Genomic DNA, 17,972 nt, shown 5'->3' with positions numbered 1-17,972 from the left:
TCGAATTCAAGTCACAAGGGTCGGATGTGTCACCAAATGGATAGTGTTTTATTCCTACTAGGATGCTAGTCTATTTTGTCTACTAAGGCATTTCGTTTTTGTTGGAATAAGATTTGATTTGTTACAATTTGATTCCGCTAAGTAGTAGTAGTTGATTAGTATTAGGAACCAAGACTAGGAGACTATCGTTTCTTTATCCTTTCTTTTCTACAAGGGAAGACTAGTCAGTAGTGAGGTCTCGTTTCTTCTTAGGAAGAAACAAGAGAACGGAATTCGTTTTTCTTTTCTTGGGGAATTCATTTCAATTAGAGAATGGCCGCAGCAATAAATTTTAATATTTTGCACGTAGCTTTTTCCATGACGATGAATTAAGCTTGCCATTTTAGTCAAGGAACAATGAAGGATTTGGTTCATCTGAAATTATGAGATCAGATTAGTTTTATTTATTCTTTTAATTTTTCGATATGTTCTCTGATTTAATTTCTTATGGTTGTTATTTTATGTGAATACCAAGGGCCTGATATTTAATTTAATCTAATAATCTAAAACCAGTTAGAGTAGTTAAATCCGTAATTGTTTAATTACTCTAAATTAGTGGTGACTGACATGATTGGATTTGTGTTAGGAGAACATATGTGCTAACTTAAAATAATCCTCGTACCGTGTTATTTGGTTAGAACAAGTCTTTTCTATTTTTTAAGGCAATTGGGAAATTGAATTCTAAGGTTGTACCTAGGGTTATTTCTTGATTAGTGAAGTGATTAACGGTCGTACTTTGATCACTGAAACAATAAGGAGAAGTTGATTGTCATCGTATGTTTGGCAGTTATAACTTGTTTATCAGTGAGTGAATGAAATTATTATTGTATCTATGATCAATTGAGTGAATCATTTCCAAAGTTATTTCTTAGCTAGAGTTTATTTATTATTGTTTCATTTTTAGTTAAATTATCAATTAGGCCTTTTTATTTGATTTGTTTAATTATTCACATTTTTGTAAAAACCCCCCTTATTTCGGACTCTAGAAGAAACAAATTTTTTCCAATCCCTATGGATTCGACCCTGCGCATCGCTATATACAAAATTTGTATTTTAATTGAGTAGGTAATTATTATTATACAAGTTTGACACCTGTCAGTAATTTGTTGTCGGGAACCAAAGATGATTGTGCCCTGCGCATGTGGATTGTTGTCGCAGGTTGCAGCATAGGTTTCATTCGGATTGTATTCGTCATTGGTTGAAGATTAGTAGAACCTGTCCTCTTTGTCGGAAAATTATTCAATAATTAAGGATTTCTTTGGATTAGAATTGTGATGAATTTTGAATGTTATGTCTTTATTCTTCTAGTGTTTTAGAGAAGATCCCTAAAAGTTTTTGTAGAGTTGTACTCTTTGTGTATTAGTATTGTAATTGGTATTATTAGTTGCAACCAACTTGTACCTTATTTGCTTTATAAAACAAGAATTATAAGTCCTTGTGCTAATACATGTGATGGCCTTGGCCTCTGCCTAAGTTAATTCAAACATATTAATAAAAAAAAGTTTAGTACTATCAAAAATAAAATAAAAATAAAAATTTAAAACTATTTACTCTTGCTCAACTTGTATATGTTTTATGCACGTGTAGAAATACAGATGCACTTCTATTAAACCAAGTGTAGAAATTTCTTTCCAATTTAATTTTTTTGGAATTTTATTCCAATTTTCTTTCAGAGTTTAGAATATCATTGATATCAAGATCCCACAAGTACAAAATATTTTGGAGTTCTGTTAGGGTAAACTTTTGTGTAATTTAACAATATAGGAATTAGGTAGTTCTTTTGCTAGTTGACTCTTCTAATTTTTTCATATTCACCACGTTTTCGCGAGTTTTTCAATGGGTTTTTATTTTAATTATTTCTTGTTCACCAAGTCTTGCACCAAATTAAGTTAGAAAACTGCAGTAAAATTTCCTTCACCCAACGCCAATTCCATAATTACCATTGGAATTAAGTCAAGCATTGAAAATTTATAGAAGGCCTATATTATATAAGACTATTTTTATTTTAATTATTTCTTGTTCTCCAAGTATTGCACCCAAATTAAGTAAGAAAACTGCAGTAAAATTTCCTTCACCCAACGCCAATTCCATAATTACCATTGGAATTAAGTCAAGCATTGAAAATTTATTGAAGGCCTATATTATATGAGACTATTGTGTTTAAAATCTCCTTTGGTCTATTCTACCTCATGGATAACAGCCGTTTTTTCTTGTTGCTGGGGATATCGATCGGCTTATATGCTGCAGTTTCTTACTTCTGCTCCAACCATGAAGCAGCAGATGGACAAACTCGGAGCCGTTCGCAACGCAGGTCTGAGAAGGCAACCCAAAACCAGAACCCCGTTAGAAGGAATTTAGTAGCAGATTATATGTTCTATTTTGATGAAGAAGACCTTGATGCAAATAGAAGCATCACAAATTCTTTTTGTGCAATATGTCTTTCTCAGTTGAGAGATGATCCGATGCCATGCATGTGGAGTGGTCTTTCAGGGTGTAAGCATAGTTTCCATTCTGGTTGTCTTTATGCATGGTTGGAAAGAAACAGAATCTGTCCAATATGTAGGGCTAGTGTTCAATTTTGGACATCGTATTAGTTGTATGGATAACATAGGTCCAAGGTTGGATTGTTAATTTTTTTTTTTTTTTTAGGTTGGATTGTTATTTTATTATTATTATTATTTTTTTAGTATAAGTAAGAAGTTTCGAACTTACGCTTTCTTCTCGGTACCACCCGACGATCCCAACCCATCTCTCCCTCAATTGGATTGTTAATTGATTATGTCTTTCTGGAGCAATTTGATGGGTTTTTTTTGGGTAGGTAGACTCAATTACTTTTCTTTGTTCAAGGGGAAGCCCAAACCTTACAATATGGGAAGGGAAAAGAGGAGGAAAAAGGGTAGGACCTTATTTTCTCTACTCAATGATCCTATTCTTACCTATTAAATTGGTACTTACTAGCCAATTAACTGAAGATCTTACCAGCCAATTACACAGAAGACCAAGATTGCACTCTTAAATTGTGTAACCTTATTACCTAGTGTTCCTACCTAGTAAATCATTCCATAGAAGACCGATTTAGCTTAGTAAAATTATAAAATTATTGTTAGTGGCAGATAATTTAGATTTCATCAAATTAGAAGCTTGACATGTAAACCAAGAGCGATCAAAGAAGCCGTTCAATTGACATAATAGTGAAACTTAGAGAAAAAATTATTATGGTAAGTGATATAAGTTCATATAGTATTAACATTAGTCAGGTTGAAATTTATCAATTATAATTCTTTGTTTGGAGTCACGGAGGGAATTTTTTCATAAAAATAATTAAGTTCCTCAATGGTAACATTCTTTTACTACATAAAAAAAGGCTCTTAAGGTACTAGAGTATTGATTGCTATAGGAAGCTAAAACTCTAAAACAAAATCAAATATATATCCAATGGATTGTTTTAATTAGTTAAGGTGAAATTGAGCAATTTTAAAATTCTAAAACATAATGAAGCAAATACTTTTGTAAAATCAATTAATTTTCTTGTTTTAACTAAACTAAAATGATAATTGTCATCTTTTAACTATTAATACAAGATAAATTCTATTTCTTGAAAGGGTTATTATCATTTTACCCCCTTAACGTTATCTTTTAGTCACTTTACCCCAAGAATAACAGTCAAATTGAATGGAGTTTGTTAATTAAAGTAAAAAGACATGTTTAACCCTTAAATTTATTATCACTTTACCCCATAAACTACAGTCTCATTATCAATTTACCCCTTAGAATTATTTTTTAGCCAATTTATCCTACCATTAAACCAACTTAGCAAGTTAAAAAACTTTAGAAGAAAATACCCTCTTCTTTGCATAATAAAAATAATAAAAAATTTAGAATGACGCTTCTCCTTTTTAGTATCAAGAAAAAAAGTAAAAATATTAATTTATTTTTTCTTGGCAATCTTATGAATATCGAAAAAGAATAGAAAGATGGAGAGGGGGAGGGGAAGAGGGAGAGAGCTCAATTCTTTTTTTAAAAATTACAAATAAGAAAGAATTAAATACTTTTATTATTTTAAAATTATTTCACTTTTCTGTTTACTACCAAATTCTAATCTTAATCCCGACAACCTTAATATAATACGATAATGTTAGACTTTTCTTTATTTTCTTTCTTTGCAAAATCTAATTTTCTTTCTCTTCTTTTCTATCTCTTTTTCTTTTCCTAGTATTAATAAGTGTGAAAAAAAGAAATTTGAGAAAATCCTTTTATTTTTATGTTTTTCAATCTCTTAAAGTGAAAAAAAAAGAAGAATAACCATTCCAACTTTTTTATTTTTAATTATATATAAAAAGGGTAAATATATTTAAAATTTTTGACCATACTAGTTAGATTAACGATGAGGTAAAATGCTTAGAAAATAATGTTAGGAACTAAAGTGATTGTATCATTATAATCTAAACGAATAAATTGATAATAACAATGTAGCAATACTATAAAATAAAAGGGTATTTTTGTCCAAAATTTTTTAATATGTTGAGTTGAATTACTTATGGGGGTAAAGTGATTAAAAGATAACGTTAGGGAGTAAACTGATAGTAGTGATATAGTTTAAGGGGGTAAAGTGATAATAACCCTTCTTGAAATTTCTCTAGAGACCATTTAAAGGTTCATACTAAATTGAAATAGAATGCAACTATCATTATCTAGGATATTTTATCTAACCAGCAAGACCCATCCACCAGGGATGAATTAGACCACAAGATAAATGATGATAACCACAGTAGGTAGAATAAATAAGAGCAATAAAGTGAAAACATACCTTAGAAATTACACATGCAAGAAATAAAGAAGTCAACTCGTTTATGAAACCTTTCTCTCTTCTTCGCCCACCATAGTTCCTTTTCATCATCATTTTTATGTTGATTGGTGAAGTTGTAGTAGTAATTTTTATGTATTACTGTTTATCTACTGTAGATTCGCTACAATATTAATAAATCAGAAGTTGCTACAATATTAATACACCATTTTTGTAAAGGATTTTAGTTTTTCTTTTGTTATTTTATGATTCAAGTTATTTTCTTGTTAAAGTACTTCAATAATTTTTCCTAAACACTTAGGAATGCAAGGATAACTTGCATTTAAATTTTTTTTTTTAAAAGAAGATTCTCTTCCAACCATTCTTTATTTTAGCTTTCAAAAAGTTTTTCGTGCAAAGTGCCTCAATAGTCACTAAACTTTTCTAAAGCTTCATTTATTCCACTATACTATTTTGCTTTCAAAAAGTACTGGAAATTTTTTTTTTTTTTTGCGAAACGCTAATTGTTAGATTCATGATATTGTATTTTTCTTCTTTTTTTACCCATTTATTTTTTTACATTGAAAGCACGCATATAATATTTTACAAAATTTTTATCAAGCTTTATATATAATTTAGATTTCAAAGTTTGACAAATCAAATATTGATATTATCATATTCAACCAAATTTATGAATACTCATAAGGTGATTACACTAACATTAAGTTTTTATACCTAAAACCAACGTCATTAGCTAAGAAAAATATAAGTAGATGTCAGTATTGGAGCAATAAATAGAATTTATAAATATTAGTAAAATGAAGGCTAAAATTATAACATTGATTTCTAGAAGGATATGGTAAATGAATTCATTTATTCTATTTCTATCATTCCAAGTCAGGTTGTTATCTTGCATGCTTACCCTTTCCCCATGATCTCCCAACGAGAGTCTAGATATGTCTTCTTTCAACTCAAATGAATAGTGAAAATTTTAGTGAAATCATTAAATTTTAACAATTGAAAAGATGATATTTGACTAATATCTTAGAGGATTTGACATAATTTCAACAATTTAAACGGTATATACAACATAGATATCTCTAATCACTCATTTTGCTTTTTAATTTTTTTTATTTTACTAAGAGTAACAAATTACTAGTACAGTTAAAATTTTAGAAGTGGCAAAATGGATATATGATTGATAAATAGTTTTATTTAAATAGATAATGGATAAAATTAATCCAATCCCATTATAACCATTTAATAAATGGATCTAAATGGATAGGATTTAAATGGATACTGCAAAACCATGATCCAACCATCGAACCATTTGTTCTCCTAGAAATAAAATTATTCATCCTACTCTAGCCATGATTAGATAATTAGACTCCAATCAAGTGATCAAGTATAGGGTAATAGAATAATCACTCTGGTATTTTATTCATTATACACACCACACGTAATCAGGAACATATGAAATTGGCTTATTGGAAAAATGTTAAAATTTTTTTATCTTGAAAAAGTGAAGCATCTAAGAAAGTTATACATCTGAGTAACTCGTTCAAATTCAAAATCCGGAGAGGAGATAACATTATAGCAGTCCAAACGCACCCTTACAGTAAATCTTGAAGTTTGAGCTTAAATTTGAGCTTGTATCCACTTCGACGTATTGTGTCCCTTTAATTGCCTTAAAAACAAAGTATCTCGCTGCTATATTGTGCGACTCTCCCATTTGTACTGCTATTTTTAAGATTTTTTTTTTTGTAAAAAAATGTATTGTAACCATTTAATATATGTGAGGAAACCATATTTTTCTGTCTAAATATTTTTCTGTAATTGTATTTCTCAGATGCCAACCAAACCTTAAGTGCATTAGGATCATCCCAGAGACACTTTAAATTCTATAAATTCTTTCCTTCCAAAGTCAAATCATCGTATACTATAATATTTTTTTTTTTGTCTTTCACATATTAAAAAACATAACATACTTCCTCAAAATTTTTTGTCCCCTTTAGATCTACATCTCTCCCCATATAAATTACGATTCCAGAAGCCACACTAAGCCTTTTTATAATTTGCGTGGGAATGTTACTCATTTTCTCGATGCTTTTCTTCGAGTGTATAGTTTCATGCACCCAATTACAAGCACAGGGAATGGTAAGCCAACCCTTGAGTCGTGTTCATGGCTTCTATTATGGCTACACAAAATCAAGAGTTTGTGGACATAAATAATTTGGATTCAGGACCAAGCATTAAGAACTCGTTTTAGCTAACTAATTCATGGTTTTCTTTTAGCATCAAAAAGTAAATGTTGGATCGACTTGTAAAAAATTACTATATTCTTGGAAATACTTGTAATCGTACACATTTGTTGAACATTATCAAATAAAGAATTAGTCTTTGCAAAATTTTCTTAAATCCCTATACGTACTTTTGATATGTATTTTTCACTAATTCTTCATTAAAAATACGTATTTAGTTGAAAACTTGAGATTACAAGAGAAAATCATAATTAATAAAATTCCATTAATCCTCGCAGATCGTGGGCCTATAGATAATTGAATATCTCCAAGTCAAGTTAGTATCAGCAAACATGGGCCGATTAGCCTGGAAGAGAACCCTAAACGAAAAAGCATTTGGGCACTTGTTTTGGTTTATATATTTAGTGAAACAAGGATAAATATTCCTGCTTAAAAGAAAAAGATGAAAGAAACATGGGTAATTCGTTTTCTTTGCTTGCAATCTCTCCTTCTGAGAAGCTGATCGGCAGATTTGCCTTCGATCTCTCTCTTCCTTAGAGTCCATTACATTTCAATGAACCGTAAAAAATCCAATCCCTCGATTTGTTCTGCCGAAAGCTTTCCCCAGTATAGTATATACAGATTCTATTGATGAGTTGCCAATGCTTCTGCCGGGCCTCAACCCAAGTCGCAGCCGATGGCGCTCAAGATAACATCTTTGGAGGAAAAGAACAAGGAAAAATAAACAAGAAGAAAAGGGATGTTTCTGAATCAGGAGATAATAGTTTCCAGGGATCGGATGATGATCAATGCAGAATCTGTTTGTCTGGTTGCAGAGATGATTTGCCATACTTATGGAGGGTTCTTCCAAGGTGCAAGCACGGATTTCATGCAGTTTGCATTTATAAATGGTTAAAGACTAATGCAACCTGTCCAATATGTCGCCAGACTGTTTATGTTACGTGATTAATCACTAGGGTTTTTTCTTAATTAGAGATAAATATTAAAAGTTCTTTGTAGCTAGGAGTCTTATCTTGGAAAAACTTGTAAGTTGTATATAATCAAATTCTTTAACCAACGCTGGTAACCTAATTTTGATACCATTGGTTGTAAGCTGTACATATAACCATAGATTGATCGATTGTTTTTTATTTTTATTAATATATATTAATTCTCTGCTTGTTGTTCTTGATTTCTCTCAACCAAAGAAATAGATTATTGGCTCTAGATGAATTTCATATTCAATTTGTAATATTCGAATCATCAACTTTTTTTTTTCAAGATGTAAAATCTCATTCCCATGCGGAATTTTCTTTTGATTATAAATTTCGTGTCCCCATGCCCAAAACCTCTCAGTTACACCCCTCCCTAGTGGCACCCAACCCATCCCTTCCGATGACGATGACTACAAGGAAGGATGCGAGGTATTACCATTATAAATTGCCTTAGTAGATGGCAATTTATTAAAGGATAAACTTGTACATTCTTGCTTTGACAAATAACAATTGACCACCACTCTTAAGAGTGGAACTTGTTTGTTAGGGGACTAATTGAGGATTTGGTCTACATTTATGTCCTCTTTTGCTCTTATCCAAAAAAATTATTCATCATCACTCCAATTGAGGATTTGGTCTACATTTATGTCCTCTTTTGCTCTTATCCAAAGAAATTATTCATCATCACTCCAAGTGAAGCTCCTAGGTAATGAAGATATTCATTTATTCCCACGCATGTAGATACATATTACATGTTTAGATCTATTTTCAAGGCAGAAATAAATTATCACATTCTTGTTCTCGATTTGGCTTTGGTCACCCACTTACGCTCCCTTTCCCGTACCCAAAATCTCTCACTTACACCCCTCCCTAGTGCCACCCAATCCATCCTTACGCCCCCATCCCCATGCCCAAAACCTCTCAGTTACACCCCTCCCTAGTGGCACCCAACCCATCCCTTCCCGAACCCACTAAAATACAAATATATTTGATTGATTTCAGGACAACATCTCGAAGTCTATATTTATAGATCATGGAGAAGAATTGGCTATATATAACAACTGCCCAGCATGGGAACAGCAGTAGAGAAGACCGAGGCATTGTGCCATTGTCTCTTCCTTCCTCCTAAGCCACATAGGTGCATTCTTGATAACCTGCAACAATGTACCCTTTAATTCTCCTATGATACTAGAATAACTATGCAATTGCAATTAAAATATTATCATTGAAAATTTTCCCTGAATAGGATAAATAAATAAATAAATTATATCAAGAAAATCTATAGTGGTATTATGACTTACTAGGATTAGTTGTGGTGATGGCTCCTGTACCAATGAAGTCACAATTATAATCATTCCGGCCATGGGCTTGATAATAAGCGTTCATGGCGTAGGCTGCATGGGACCTGACAGTATTGGGCTCAAAACAAGGCCCACCGTTTTGAATGGGCTGACAATCCACTCCGGACCCACAAACATAGTCGATGTTGGACTGCAGAGCCCCATCGCTAGCATCATCTTTTGGGACGCACCACTTTTTATCATCTGGTGCTGTTGGCGTTACTGGTGCAGGCCCCACGCCCTGTGATCAACGGTCGTGATGTAAGTTCTTTGCTTCCATTTGGCAACAGAGAATATTTGCCAGGACGAGGACAAGTCTTAGAAAGTCAAAATTGTCAGAGATTTTTTCCCGCGTGGAGAAGAAAAGAATTTAAAAACTTGCCAATTGCGGTTCAACTCGTTTGAATTGCTATTTTTTAGAAAATTTTAAAAAAATATATTATAATAATTATATATATATAATAAAAAAAATTAAAAAATATATTCATAACAAAAGTAAAAATTTTTTTAAAAAAAGCAGCAATTCAACAAGTCACAAATTTTAGAATCAAAAATCAAACCAAATTATTTGATATTGAAATAAACTCATAAGAACGCATAGAATTTTTAATTCATCCACTTAATAAAGGAAAACATGAAATTGTAAATTGACCATTGTATTTGCCAAAGTTGTAAATTCAGCTGACTTTTAGGTCAATAAACACAAATCCTAAAATTTACTTGCAAAAAAATCGGACTAAATTTGAAGTTTTCAAATTCGCCTAAAGCTCGATTTGATAAAAACTTGTTGAATTTGACTCGATACACAATCGAAATTAAACACTAAAGTTTTCGACTTCAAAAATACTCGTTAAATTTGGGTCGATAAACAATCAAAATTGAATTACTAAAGTTTTCGATTTGATTAAGTCGTCATTAAGACCATTTGGACTTCTAGATAATTTTCAACAATTAGTACCTGCTGGTTCCGCAGAATACCCACGTCGTAGACGGGTGAGAAATCGGGTCGGAACAACCCGAAATTCTGCTCCGAGATGCCGGGTTTGAGATCTTCATTGAACAGCGAGAAAATGTAAGTATCAAAGGTCCGATTCGGCATCAAAGGAGTACCCAAACCCGAATTCACGTGCCTGACAAGATTAGCATTATAAGATATGGCATTGTCCAAGCTCACGCCCCGCTGATTCGGGTCACCCGCAGAAGGCCAACCCGTTTCTGCGACTACGATGTCCACGTCATCATACCCGAGCCTCTTCATCGCAGAGAAAACGGCGTCCATCTGGGCATCGAACATGTTAGTGTAATTCACGCCAGTTACGTTATCAAAAACACCGCTGTTTGGCTTAAACAAAGCGTAGTCCAAAGTCTTGCTGGTGAACCCGAAAAACGGGTACGGGCAAACCATAAAAGGCGACCCGGTTCGGCAATGAAACTCCAGCATCGGAGCAAAAATGGCCCGATCATACCCACGCCTGAACCGACCTGAACTAGGAAGCTCGGATCTTGACATTATACCCATGGAATGCGGCGTGGAGACTTGGATATCGGAAATTCCTGCCAGCCTCAGGGCTTCGTGCACGGATTTCATGGCGGGAACGAGGTGGGCTATGAGAATCCTGTCGCCGGTGGCGATGACTTCGTTGCCGACGGCGATACGGTGGATTTTTGTCTGTGGGTAGTAAGGTAAGACGTTGGCGGAGACCCATGACCGGGCGGCGGGGAGCTTGGAGACCGCCAAGACGTCGCCGTTTCCGACGGTGATGGTAAGGGAGACGTTGGAGTTGGCAAAGGCTCGAATAATGTCCGGGTTGGCGTCGAAGATTTTGATCTTGTCGATGGAGGTTTGGTCTTTGATGAAGGATGCAACTTGGGCTGGTGGAGGAAGGTTGTCAGCGACAGTGCCGTAGTTAACTCCGATGGCGTATCCCGCCGCCACGGCCGAGTGGTGAAGGAAATCATGGAGGAAGATAACGAAGAAGATGGAGAAAAGAAAAGGCTTAGCTGGAGAGCTTGAATGAGTTGCCATAGTTGGCAAGTAACAGTAGTACTATAGCTGCTATTGAGGAAGAGTACAACGTTGTTCTATCGTGTATGAATGCAAAACCTTCCTAGGCTTATGTAAACGGTTCTTTTACCTGTTCCGGGAGTTTTATCTTTAAATATTAGGATTAATTACAATTAATCCCCTTTAAGGTATATCTCATTTCTCATTTTATCCCCTAACCTTTAATTTTGGTCACTTAACCTTCTATAGAACAAAATTACCTTTCCATTATTTTGATTTTTCATTTACCTTTTTTCCTCTCTTTTTTTTTTACTCTTTCTTCTCTCTTTCATCCTTCCAAATAGAAAACTTTTTATCTCAAAGGAAAATTTTATTTTGAGTTTGTTATTGCATTTTTGGATGAAGGTTTAAAAGGCATAAAAAATTAATTTTGATTTTTTGTATGGTGCGACGTGTCACAAATCTCAATTGATGATTATTAAACAGGTCGCAATTTCATCTTATGATATTTTCTTGAGAATAAAATAAGAAACTAGAAAGGAAAGAGGAAAAATCAAAATTAAAAGAATTGAAAGGCTAAAAAAATTATATTTTAGGAAAGTGATTTGAATTTTTTTAAATCATTTAAGGAGAAGATAAATCTTTGCAATTCCTCTTTTTTAATTTCAATAATTAAGATTAAAATTTTTGTGGGAAAGAGGAAGAATTAAAGAAAGAAGAAAGAAGCAAAGAAAATAAAAGAGCACACAAGGGGCAAGGAAAAAAATAAAAGACAAAAATAAGAGTTTAGAATAATAGAGGGATAATTTTGTCCAATGAAGGATAAAGTAAAACAAAAAAATGGTTAGGGGATAAAATGAAAAATGAGGTATACTTGAAGGGGATTAATTGTGATTAACCATAAATATTATTCTTTGGTTGGGGAGATGGAAAGTGTTGGTGGGGTCGGGGATGGAGCCCAGTGGTAGTACGTGGGAATTGAAGTTGGCTAGTTTTGGGCGGCATGCAAAGCAATTGAGGCTACGCAAGTGACGGAGCTTCGTGAGGGAGAGGCAACACAGACGTGGGGGTTTGGGTTGGAGCTCTGGTTTGGACTTTGTATTTTGGTTTTGGTGAGTCCCTTTTCCCTTCTGTATTTTGTGATTTTGTCCATGGCCATTCTTTGGTACTTGTAAATTCAAGCTGTAAAATTTATTTTTCTTTTTCTTCATATTTTCAGTTAATTCCATCCCTTTTTTGGTCTGGCAGTTCATGTTTGTTCATGTTCCCGCTTCTTTTTAACTCCTGAAACTTGTTGCAGTATACATCTAAGTTGCAAAAATGATGGTCGAACCCGAATTTAGAAGGGCAAAATATTAAGAGCCTATTTGGATTATTACATTGCTGCAACAGTATATTTTTCTACTTAAAAAACTCCAAAAATTTACAATCCAAATCAGCTCTAAATCTTGAACCTTTGTTAGTTTAAGTTATATTAGTAAGACTAGTGTTCTGCCAGCACCTTTTTTTTATCTCTGTCAAGAAATAGGCCTATTAAAAGTGATGAATTGGGTATGATTTTATCATTTTCGCATCACCAGCAATTGGGAATGTTTGGACCAGAGGCACGGACGATTGTGTGTGATAATCATCCGGAACGGTATAACGATTTTTAAATGGGTTGTAATTCAAATTGAACAATTTATACATTCTTATAACTAAAGTGTAATATTGTGTTACTGTTCATTTGAGTTCCATGCATAATAGTACATCCTCGGTTACAAGGATGTACAAGTAATTCAATTTGAATTACAATCAATTCAAAAATCCTCACACTGTTCCGGATGATTGTCATTGACAACTGTCCGTGCCCATTCTGTTTTAGGGTTGAGACCAATTTTCTGAGCGTATTAGGACTTCAGATGTTGTGGTATCTCAAAGTCTTTTCAAACTGAACCGGAAAAAAACCAGCTGCAACATAGGTCATTATGGTTTTAATCATGTACATTGTGTTTGTCACAAGAACAAGTTGTTATGAATATGAGTTTGTCTCCCAAAATTTTCAATGCTACAAGTTTTGCTGCTGTGCTGCATTTGGCCTCCAGAAAATAGTGGTAGCTCATGGCTTGGAGAGAGAATAAATCATTTATTGCCCTCGTGATGCATTGCTGCATACAGTGGGGGAAAATAAATTGTGTCTGTTCATAACTTCATACACACTTCTAATTCTTTGGGTGAAAACGCAAGAGAGAGAGAGAAGCACTTCGTATGCACCTCTAAACTTACACTGGGCGTGGTGGTGATTTCATATGCATCTCTAGACTTATACTGTCACGTGATAGTGATCGAAATCGAATCCATCCAAACTTTTTTCCTATCATAAAAAGGACTTACAATACATTAATTATTAAACTTTTTTTTGGACAGAAGTACAACCAGTGTATCTGAATTTGTGTAGTCAAGCTAAACTATGCTAGTATGAAATGGGATTGAGAATTGAACAGTAAGTGATCAAATACAACCATCAAGCATTAAATGGCATCAGCACCCTCGTGAAAGAAAGTCTCTTTTAAACATGCCATGAGTCTCCAATTCATCTGGCCTTTCGACAAAAATGAATTAGTGAAGCTTTATATAGTCCAATCAAACTACAGCCATGTAACACTGCTCTAAAACAAGAATTAGGCTTAGCACCCTAAGCTGATTTAGTCCATAACAAAAATAGTTACAAGCAGAAATCAAGCCTCAGCTGGCTTGTTTAACAAAGAACCAAATCCTTCATCAAATTTTGCATATCCATTGGATGGCATTTGGTCTGATTAAACAAACCCTATCAGTCGCTGACATGAGGGCACAATGTAATAGATATTTTTGCAGAAGTTAAATTTCTTGCCTGATTGAACAGATTTTTGGAGAGATATGCAGAGACATAGGCTCCATAAACAGCTAATGATTAAGACAAGAAGGAAATAAATATTCACAACTTTGATTCTTTTTATTCTCTCCTTCCACTCTAGCTTGTAAGAATCTGAAAATTTTAACAGTCAATAACATGCTGGAAATTATAATTTTTGCAGCACAGCTAGACAAAGACAATCAAAATTTTCGACTTTTTTTTGAAGTATGAGCTACCTGAAAGCTTTAGATACAATAAACCTGTATGGTGACAAGTAGATGCATCAGTTTACACCAATAGATCTACTTGAATATCATCACCTGCAACGATACTTCCATCATCATCTGCAGCTCTGCGTACTCAAGAACCTCAATTCTTCAGCTCGGTGGCTTTGGACTTTGGAGCAGGATTGGAGCGTGTGTGGTTATACATTTCTGTGCCTTGAACAACATCCGGAAAATATCGCTTTTCCCTCGTGATCCACGAAGACTTTCTCCTTGATCTATCCTTTGTTCCAAGGAGACAATTCACTGTAACTAAACTTAGAGCAGCTCTGACTGATTCTGGGGTAGTGGTGCTGAAAACGTTCACTTTTAGAAGGCTAGCATATTGTAACTGTTAGAGGCACATCAGAATTACCTGCATTCAACACAATCTGGTTGAAGCTGCAATGACCTCAGGTTTACAAGTTTTCAATTTTAAAATTACCTGTATCCACCACAATCTGGATGAAGTTGCAATTCTTTTTAGGAGTTTTCTGTTGGAGAATCCTTAATATCCATGTTTTATGCAGTTCATCGCCAAAACTGGCATCGGAAATATTGGTGCCCTATGGACAGAACTTTCATTTAAACTTGGCTTTAAGACTCTGCTTAACAAAGGCTCGAAGGCATCAAACAACTAAGTATGAGTTATAGTTCTATTTCTATGATCTTGAGAATCATATCCTATTCTCCATTAACTTGGTACATCTGGGATGTAACTGATTCTAGAATGAAAAGCAGAAAAGTTGCAGGGCCCAAGTTACTATAAAATTCCTAGTACATAAAACTTTTACGGCCTCAAAAATCTTCAAGCACTAGAGGTAGGTGAAGCAATTTTTTTCTTTCTATTGAGAAGGGAAAAAAAAACAGCAACTTTTCCACTTCTCTCTTCTCATAAAACTGGTGAATTTCTTATTCTGCAGCGTAATGCACGATTACATTATTATGGACATCCTCCGAGTTGATCAGTGTAGGCCATTAAGACTATTCCAAAAGATTGGAACCATATCGACAGATCAAGAAAACTGGAACGTGTTTTTGTCACCCTGGCTCGTGATTATTTGTCTCGTAATAATACCAATGTTGGTTTAAATTTGAAGCACTCGTGCTAAGTAGTCCCACTTTGATGTAGAAACTTTGCAACAAATTATTACACGTAACACTCAACAGATAACTTTCAAATTCTTCATAGAACAGTTGAAACTTCATGTCCATGATTGTATAGTACCATATTCAAATGATCGTACAGATATTTGTCACTTTGATGAATAAAGGCATTTTGAGAGTTAATTTACCACAAATTTTACTTTGTGATGTAAAATGTGTCAATTCGACAAACGAAGGATGTAAAAGGAACTAATTTACATTTTCTTCACTTTTCTTCTTTGTATAGGCATATAAAATCCAATTACTGGAGTTGGCCCGCTGTCAAGTTTACAATTCAAATTCTGAACTTGACAGTTGAGGGCGAATAGGATGTAAAAAGAATTGAAAGGTAAAAAAAATTGGTATATAAATCTGTTATAAAGTTGTCGTCTCCTATATTTTCCAGTCAATCCATGTTATGATATACACTTCACTATTAGTAACATCTGTGTTGAAATTAACTGTTAATTATTGGTTTTTTTCTTCCTTTTTCTTCTATTTTCAATCCAACCTTTAATTTTTAATTTCATCAACAGCTTTATGAGTAATCCCTCTTTATTTTTTGTTCTATTATTAATTGGTCCAGGCCTTACTTGTTTCTTTTTTTTGGTGCCCTGTTTAAGTCTACGTTTGTATGTACAACGAAGTACAGTATGCAAAACAATGTCCACCTACACACGGGCTTGATGAACTTAATTCACCATGCAAAATTACTTGTTAGGAAGAAAAAGAAGGAATTTTTCCTCTTTCCCTCCTCTGGTACTGAATCCGAGAGCGAATATAAATCCCAAAAACTAATACATGTTTGAGTCAAATAAGGGCTAACAAAGGTTAGAGAAATCATCCCTCAATCATCAAAAGTTGATTAGTTAAAGCAGAAATCTACAACTCAATGTCAAAGAAAGACCATACGAACATTTTTTAATATAACACTTGTTGTGTGAAATCTTATATTCACACATGAAGTTGACTAAAGCTAGTGGTAGCACTTGTTAGGTTAATTAACGTAAATTTAAAAGTTTTACCAACCACAAGCTCTATTTATCTATAAGTCAACAGATTTGACTTTGGAGAATTAAAAGGCTGTCATAAATTAACCATGAAAAACATTTCTTTCTTTCTAGCTTTAGAAAATTAAACTGAAATGTCTGCTAAGCCAAAAGTCTTATTGCTCCATTGCATCACCGACTAATCAGTCGACCGGAGACTCGTTCACTCACTTTCGCTATCACCCTTTCTAGTTACCAAGAAATTTGAGTGCTCAGTCACAAATATAGCATAATGCAGCTGACTCTGATAACAGAAATGGAAATAGTCATTTAGCCAATTTCAGATAAGGGATGCTTACAGATATTGACAGATTTGTAGTCCAATGTGGCTGCTGGATTCTTCAATTTCCTCGCGCACGAGATAAATGTTCTAATATTAGTTGGTTTGGCACTGCGTTATAGGTTTTTTTTTCTCGCTTTGTACTCTTCATTGGCTCAAGTACTCAAGACAATGGCCACATCGAGTATTTTTTATTCATTATATGTACTCGCCTATCTTGGGAGGAGTCCTGAGGTTTCAGACACTCGCACGGACCTTTTTCTGAGATTTTTAAAATTACACTGATCTTCCCTGATAATGTTTTGGGGACACTGTTGACTTAAAATATGGTGAATTTACTTGTGTACCTTGAGCTATTAAGGTTGTTAACAAATGAATTTAGGGACAAAATAAGATTAGTTTAGCAAACTTGAGAATAACTAATTAAACAATATTAAAAGATGAAGGGAAAAAGGATCAAGAGAGTAACGAATGAAATTTGAACATAATGTCACTTTGTGATACTAATTCTATCCTCATCTTCTTGAAGGCTACCCAAAATTGCAAAATATTTCTTTAGTTAATGCTCAAAAATCCCATATCCAATGAAATTAGGCTTTCAAAAGTTGACAATAAAAACTTCTATATTGATAAAAATTTAGAACAAAGTACTGTACAAGTTTCATAGGCTATAACAGGAGTTTTTTTCTGCTAAGAGTAAAGTACAAATTTGACCCAAAAAAAAAGAGGATTCTTTGTTAAGTTAAACATTTTAATAAGTTTGGCACTACGTGATACGTTTTTTTCTTGCTTTGTACTCTTCATTGGCTCAAGTACTCAGACAATGGTCATATCGAGTATTTTCTTCATTCGTTATATGTACTTGTTTATCTTTGTCAAAGCTGGTTAAATTTTACATTTTTTTTTGGCTACTTTTTAATTTTAAGTGTCTTATATCAGAATTAGTACTTCTGTTGA

At 33.7% G+C, this 17,972-nt stretch overlaps 1 protein-coding gene across 1 annotated transcript; it reads right to left on the bottom strand.

Moving 5' to 3' along the window:
* Positions 1-9,062: 9,062 nt before the first annotated feature.
* On the bottom strand, positions 9,063-11,470 carry LOC113782108 (glucan endo-1,3-beta-glucosidase-like). The gene is made up of 3 exons (XM_027328021.1): positions 10,356-11,470; positions 9,359-9,638; positions 9,063-9,211 (listed from the first exon to the last, which is right to left on the bottom strand). Exons 1-3 carry the CDS (start codon positions 11,421-11,423, stop codon positions 9,183-9,185), a joined length of 1,377 nt encoding a protein of 458 aa, XP_027183822.1. The 5' UTR covers positions 11,424-11,470; the 3' UTR covers positions 9,063-9,182.
* Positions 11,471-17,972: the final 6,502 nt, after the last annotated feature.

This window comes from Coffea eugenioides, chromosome 1, assembly GCF_003713205.1.
Source record: "Coffea eugenioides isolate CCC68of chromosome 1, Ceug_1.0, whole genome shotgun sequence".
NCBI classification, from domain to species: Eukaryota; Viridiplantae; Streptophyta; class Magnoliopsida; order Gentianales; family Rubiaceae; genus Coffea; species Coffea eugenioides.
Note: the sequence above shows the minus strand (reverse complement) of the source record. Positions and strands in the feature narration are given on the sequence as shown.

Coding starts and splice junctions, on each gene's coding strand:
- LOC113782108 (XM_027328021.1), bottom strand. CDS start 11,423: ATGGCAACTCATTCAAGCTCTCCAGCTAAGCCTTTTCTTTTCTCCATC. Junction 9,639..10,355: donor GTATTCTGCGGAACCAGCAG/GTACTAATTGTT, acceptor CGTTGATCACAG/GGCGTGGGGCCTGCACCAGT. Junction 9,212..9,358: donor CATCACCACAACTAATCCTA/GTAAGTCATAAT, acceptor ACATTGTTGCAG/GTTATCAAGAATGCACCTAT.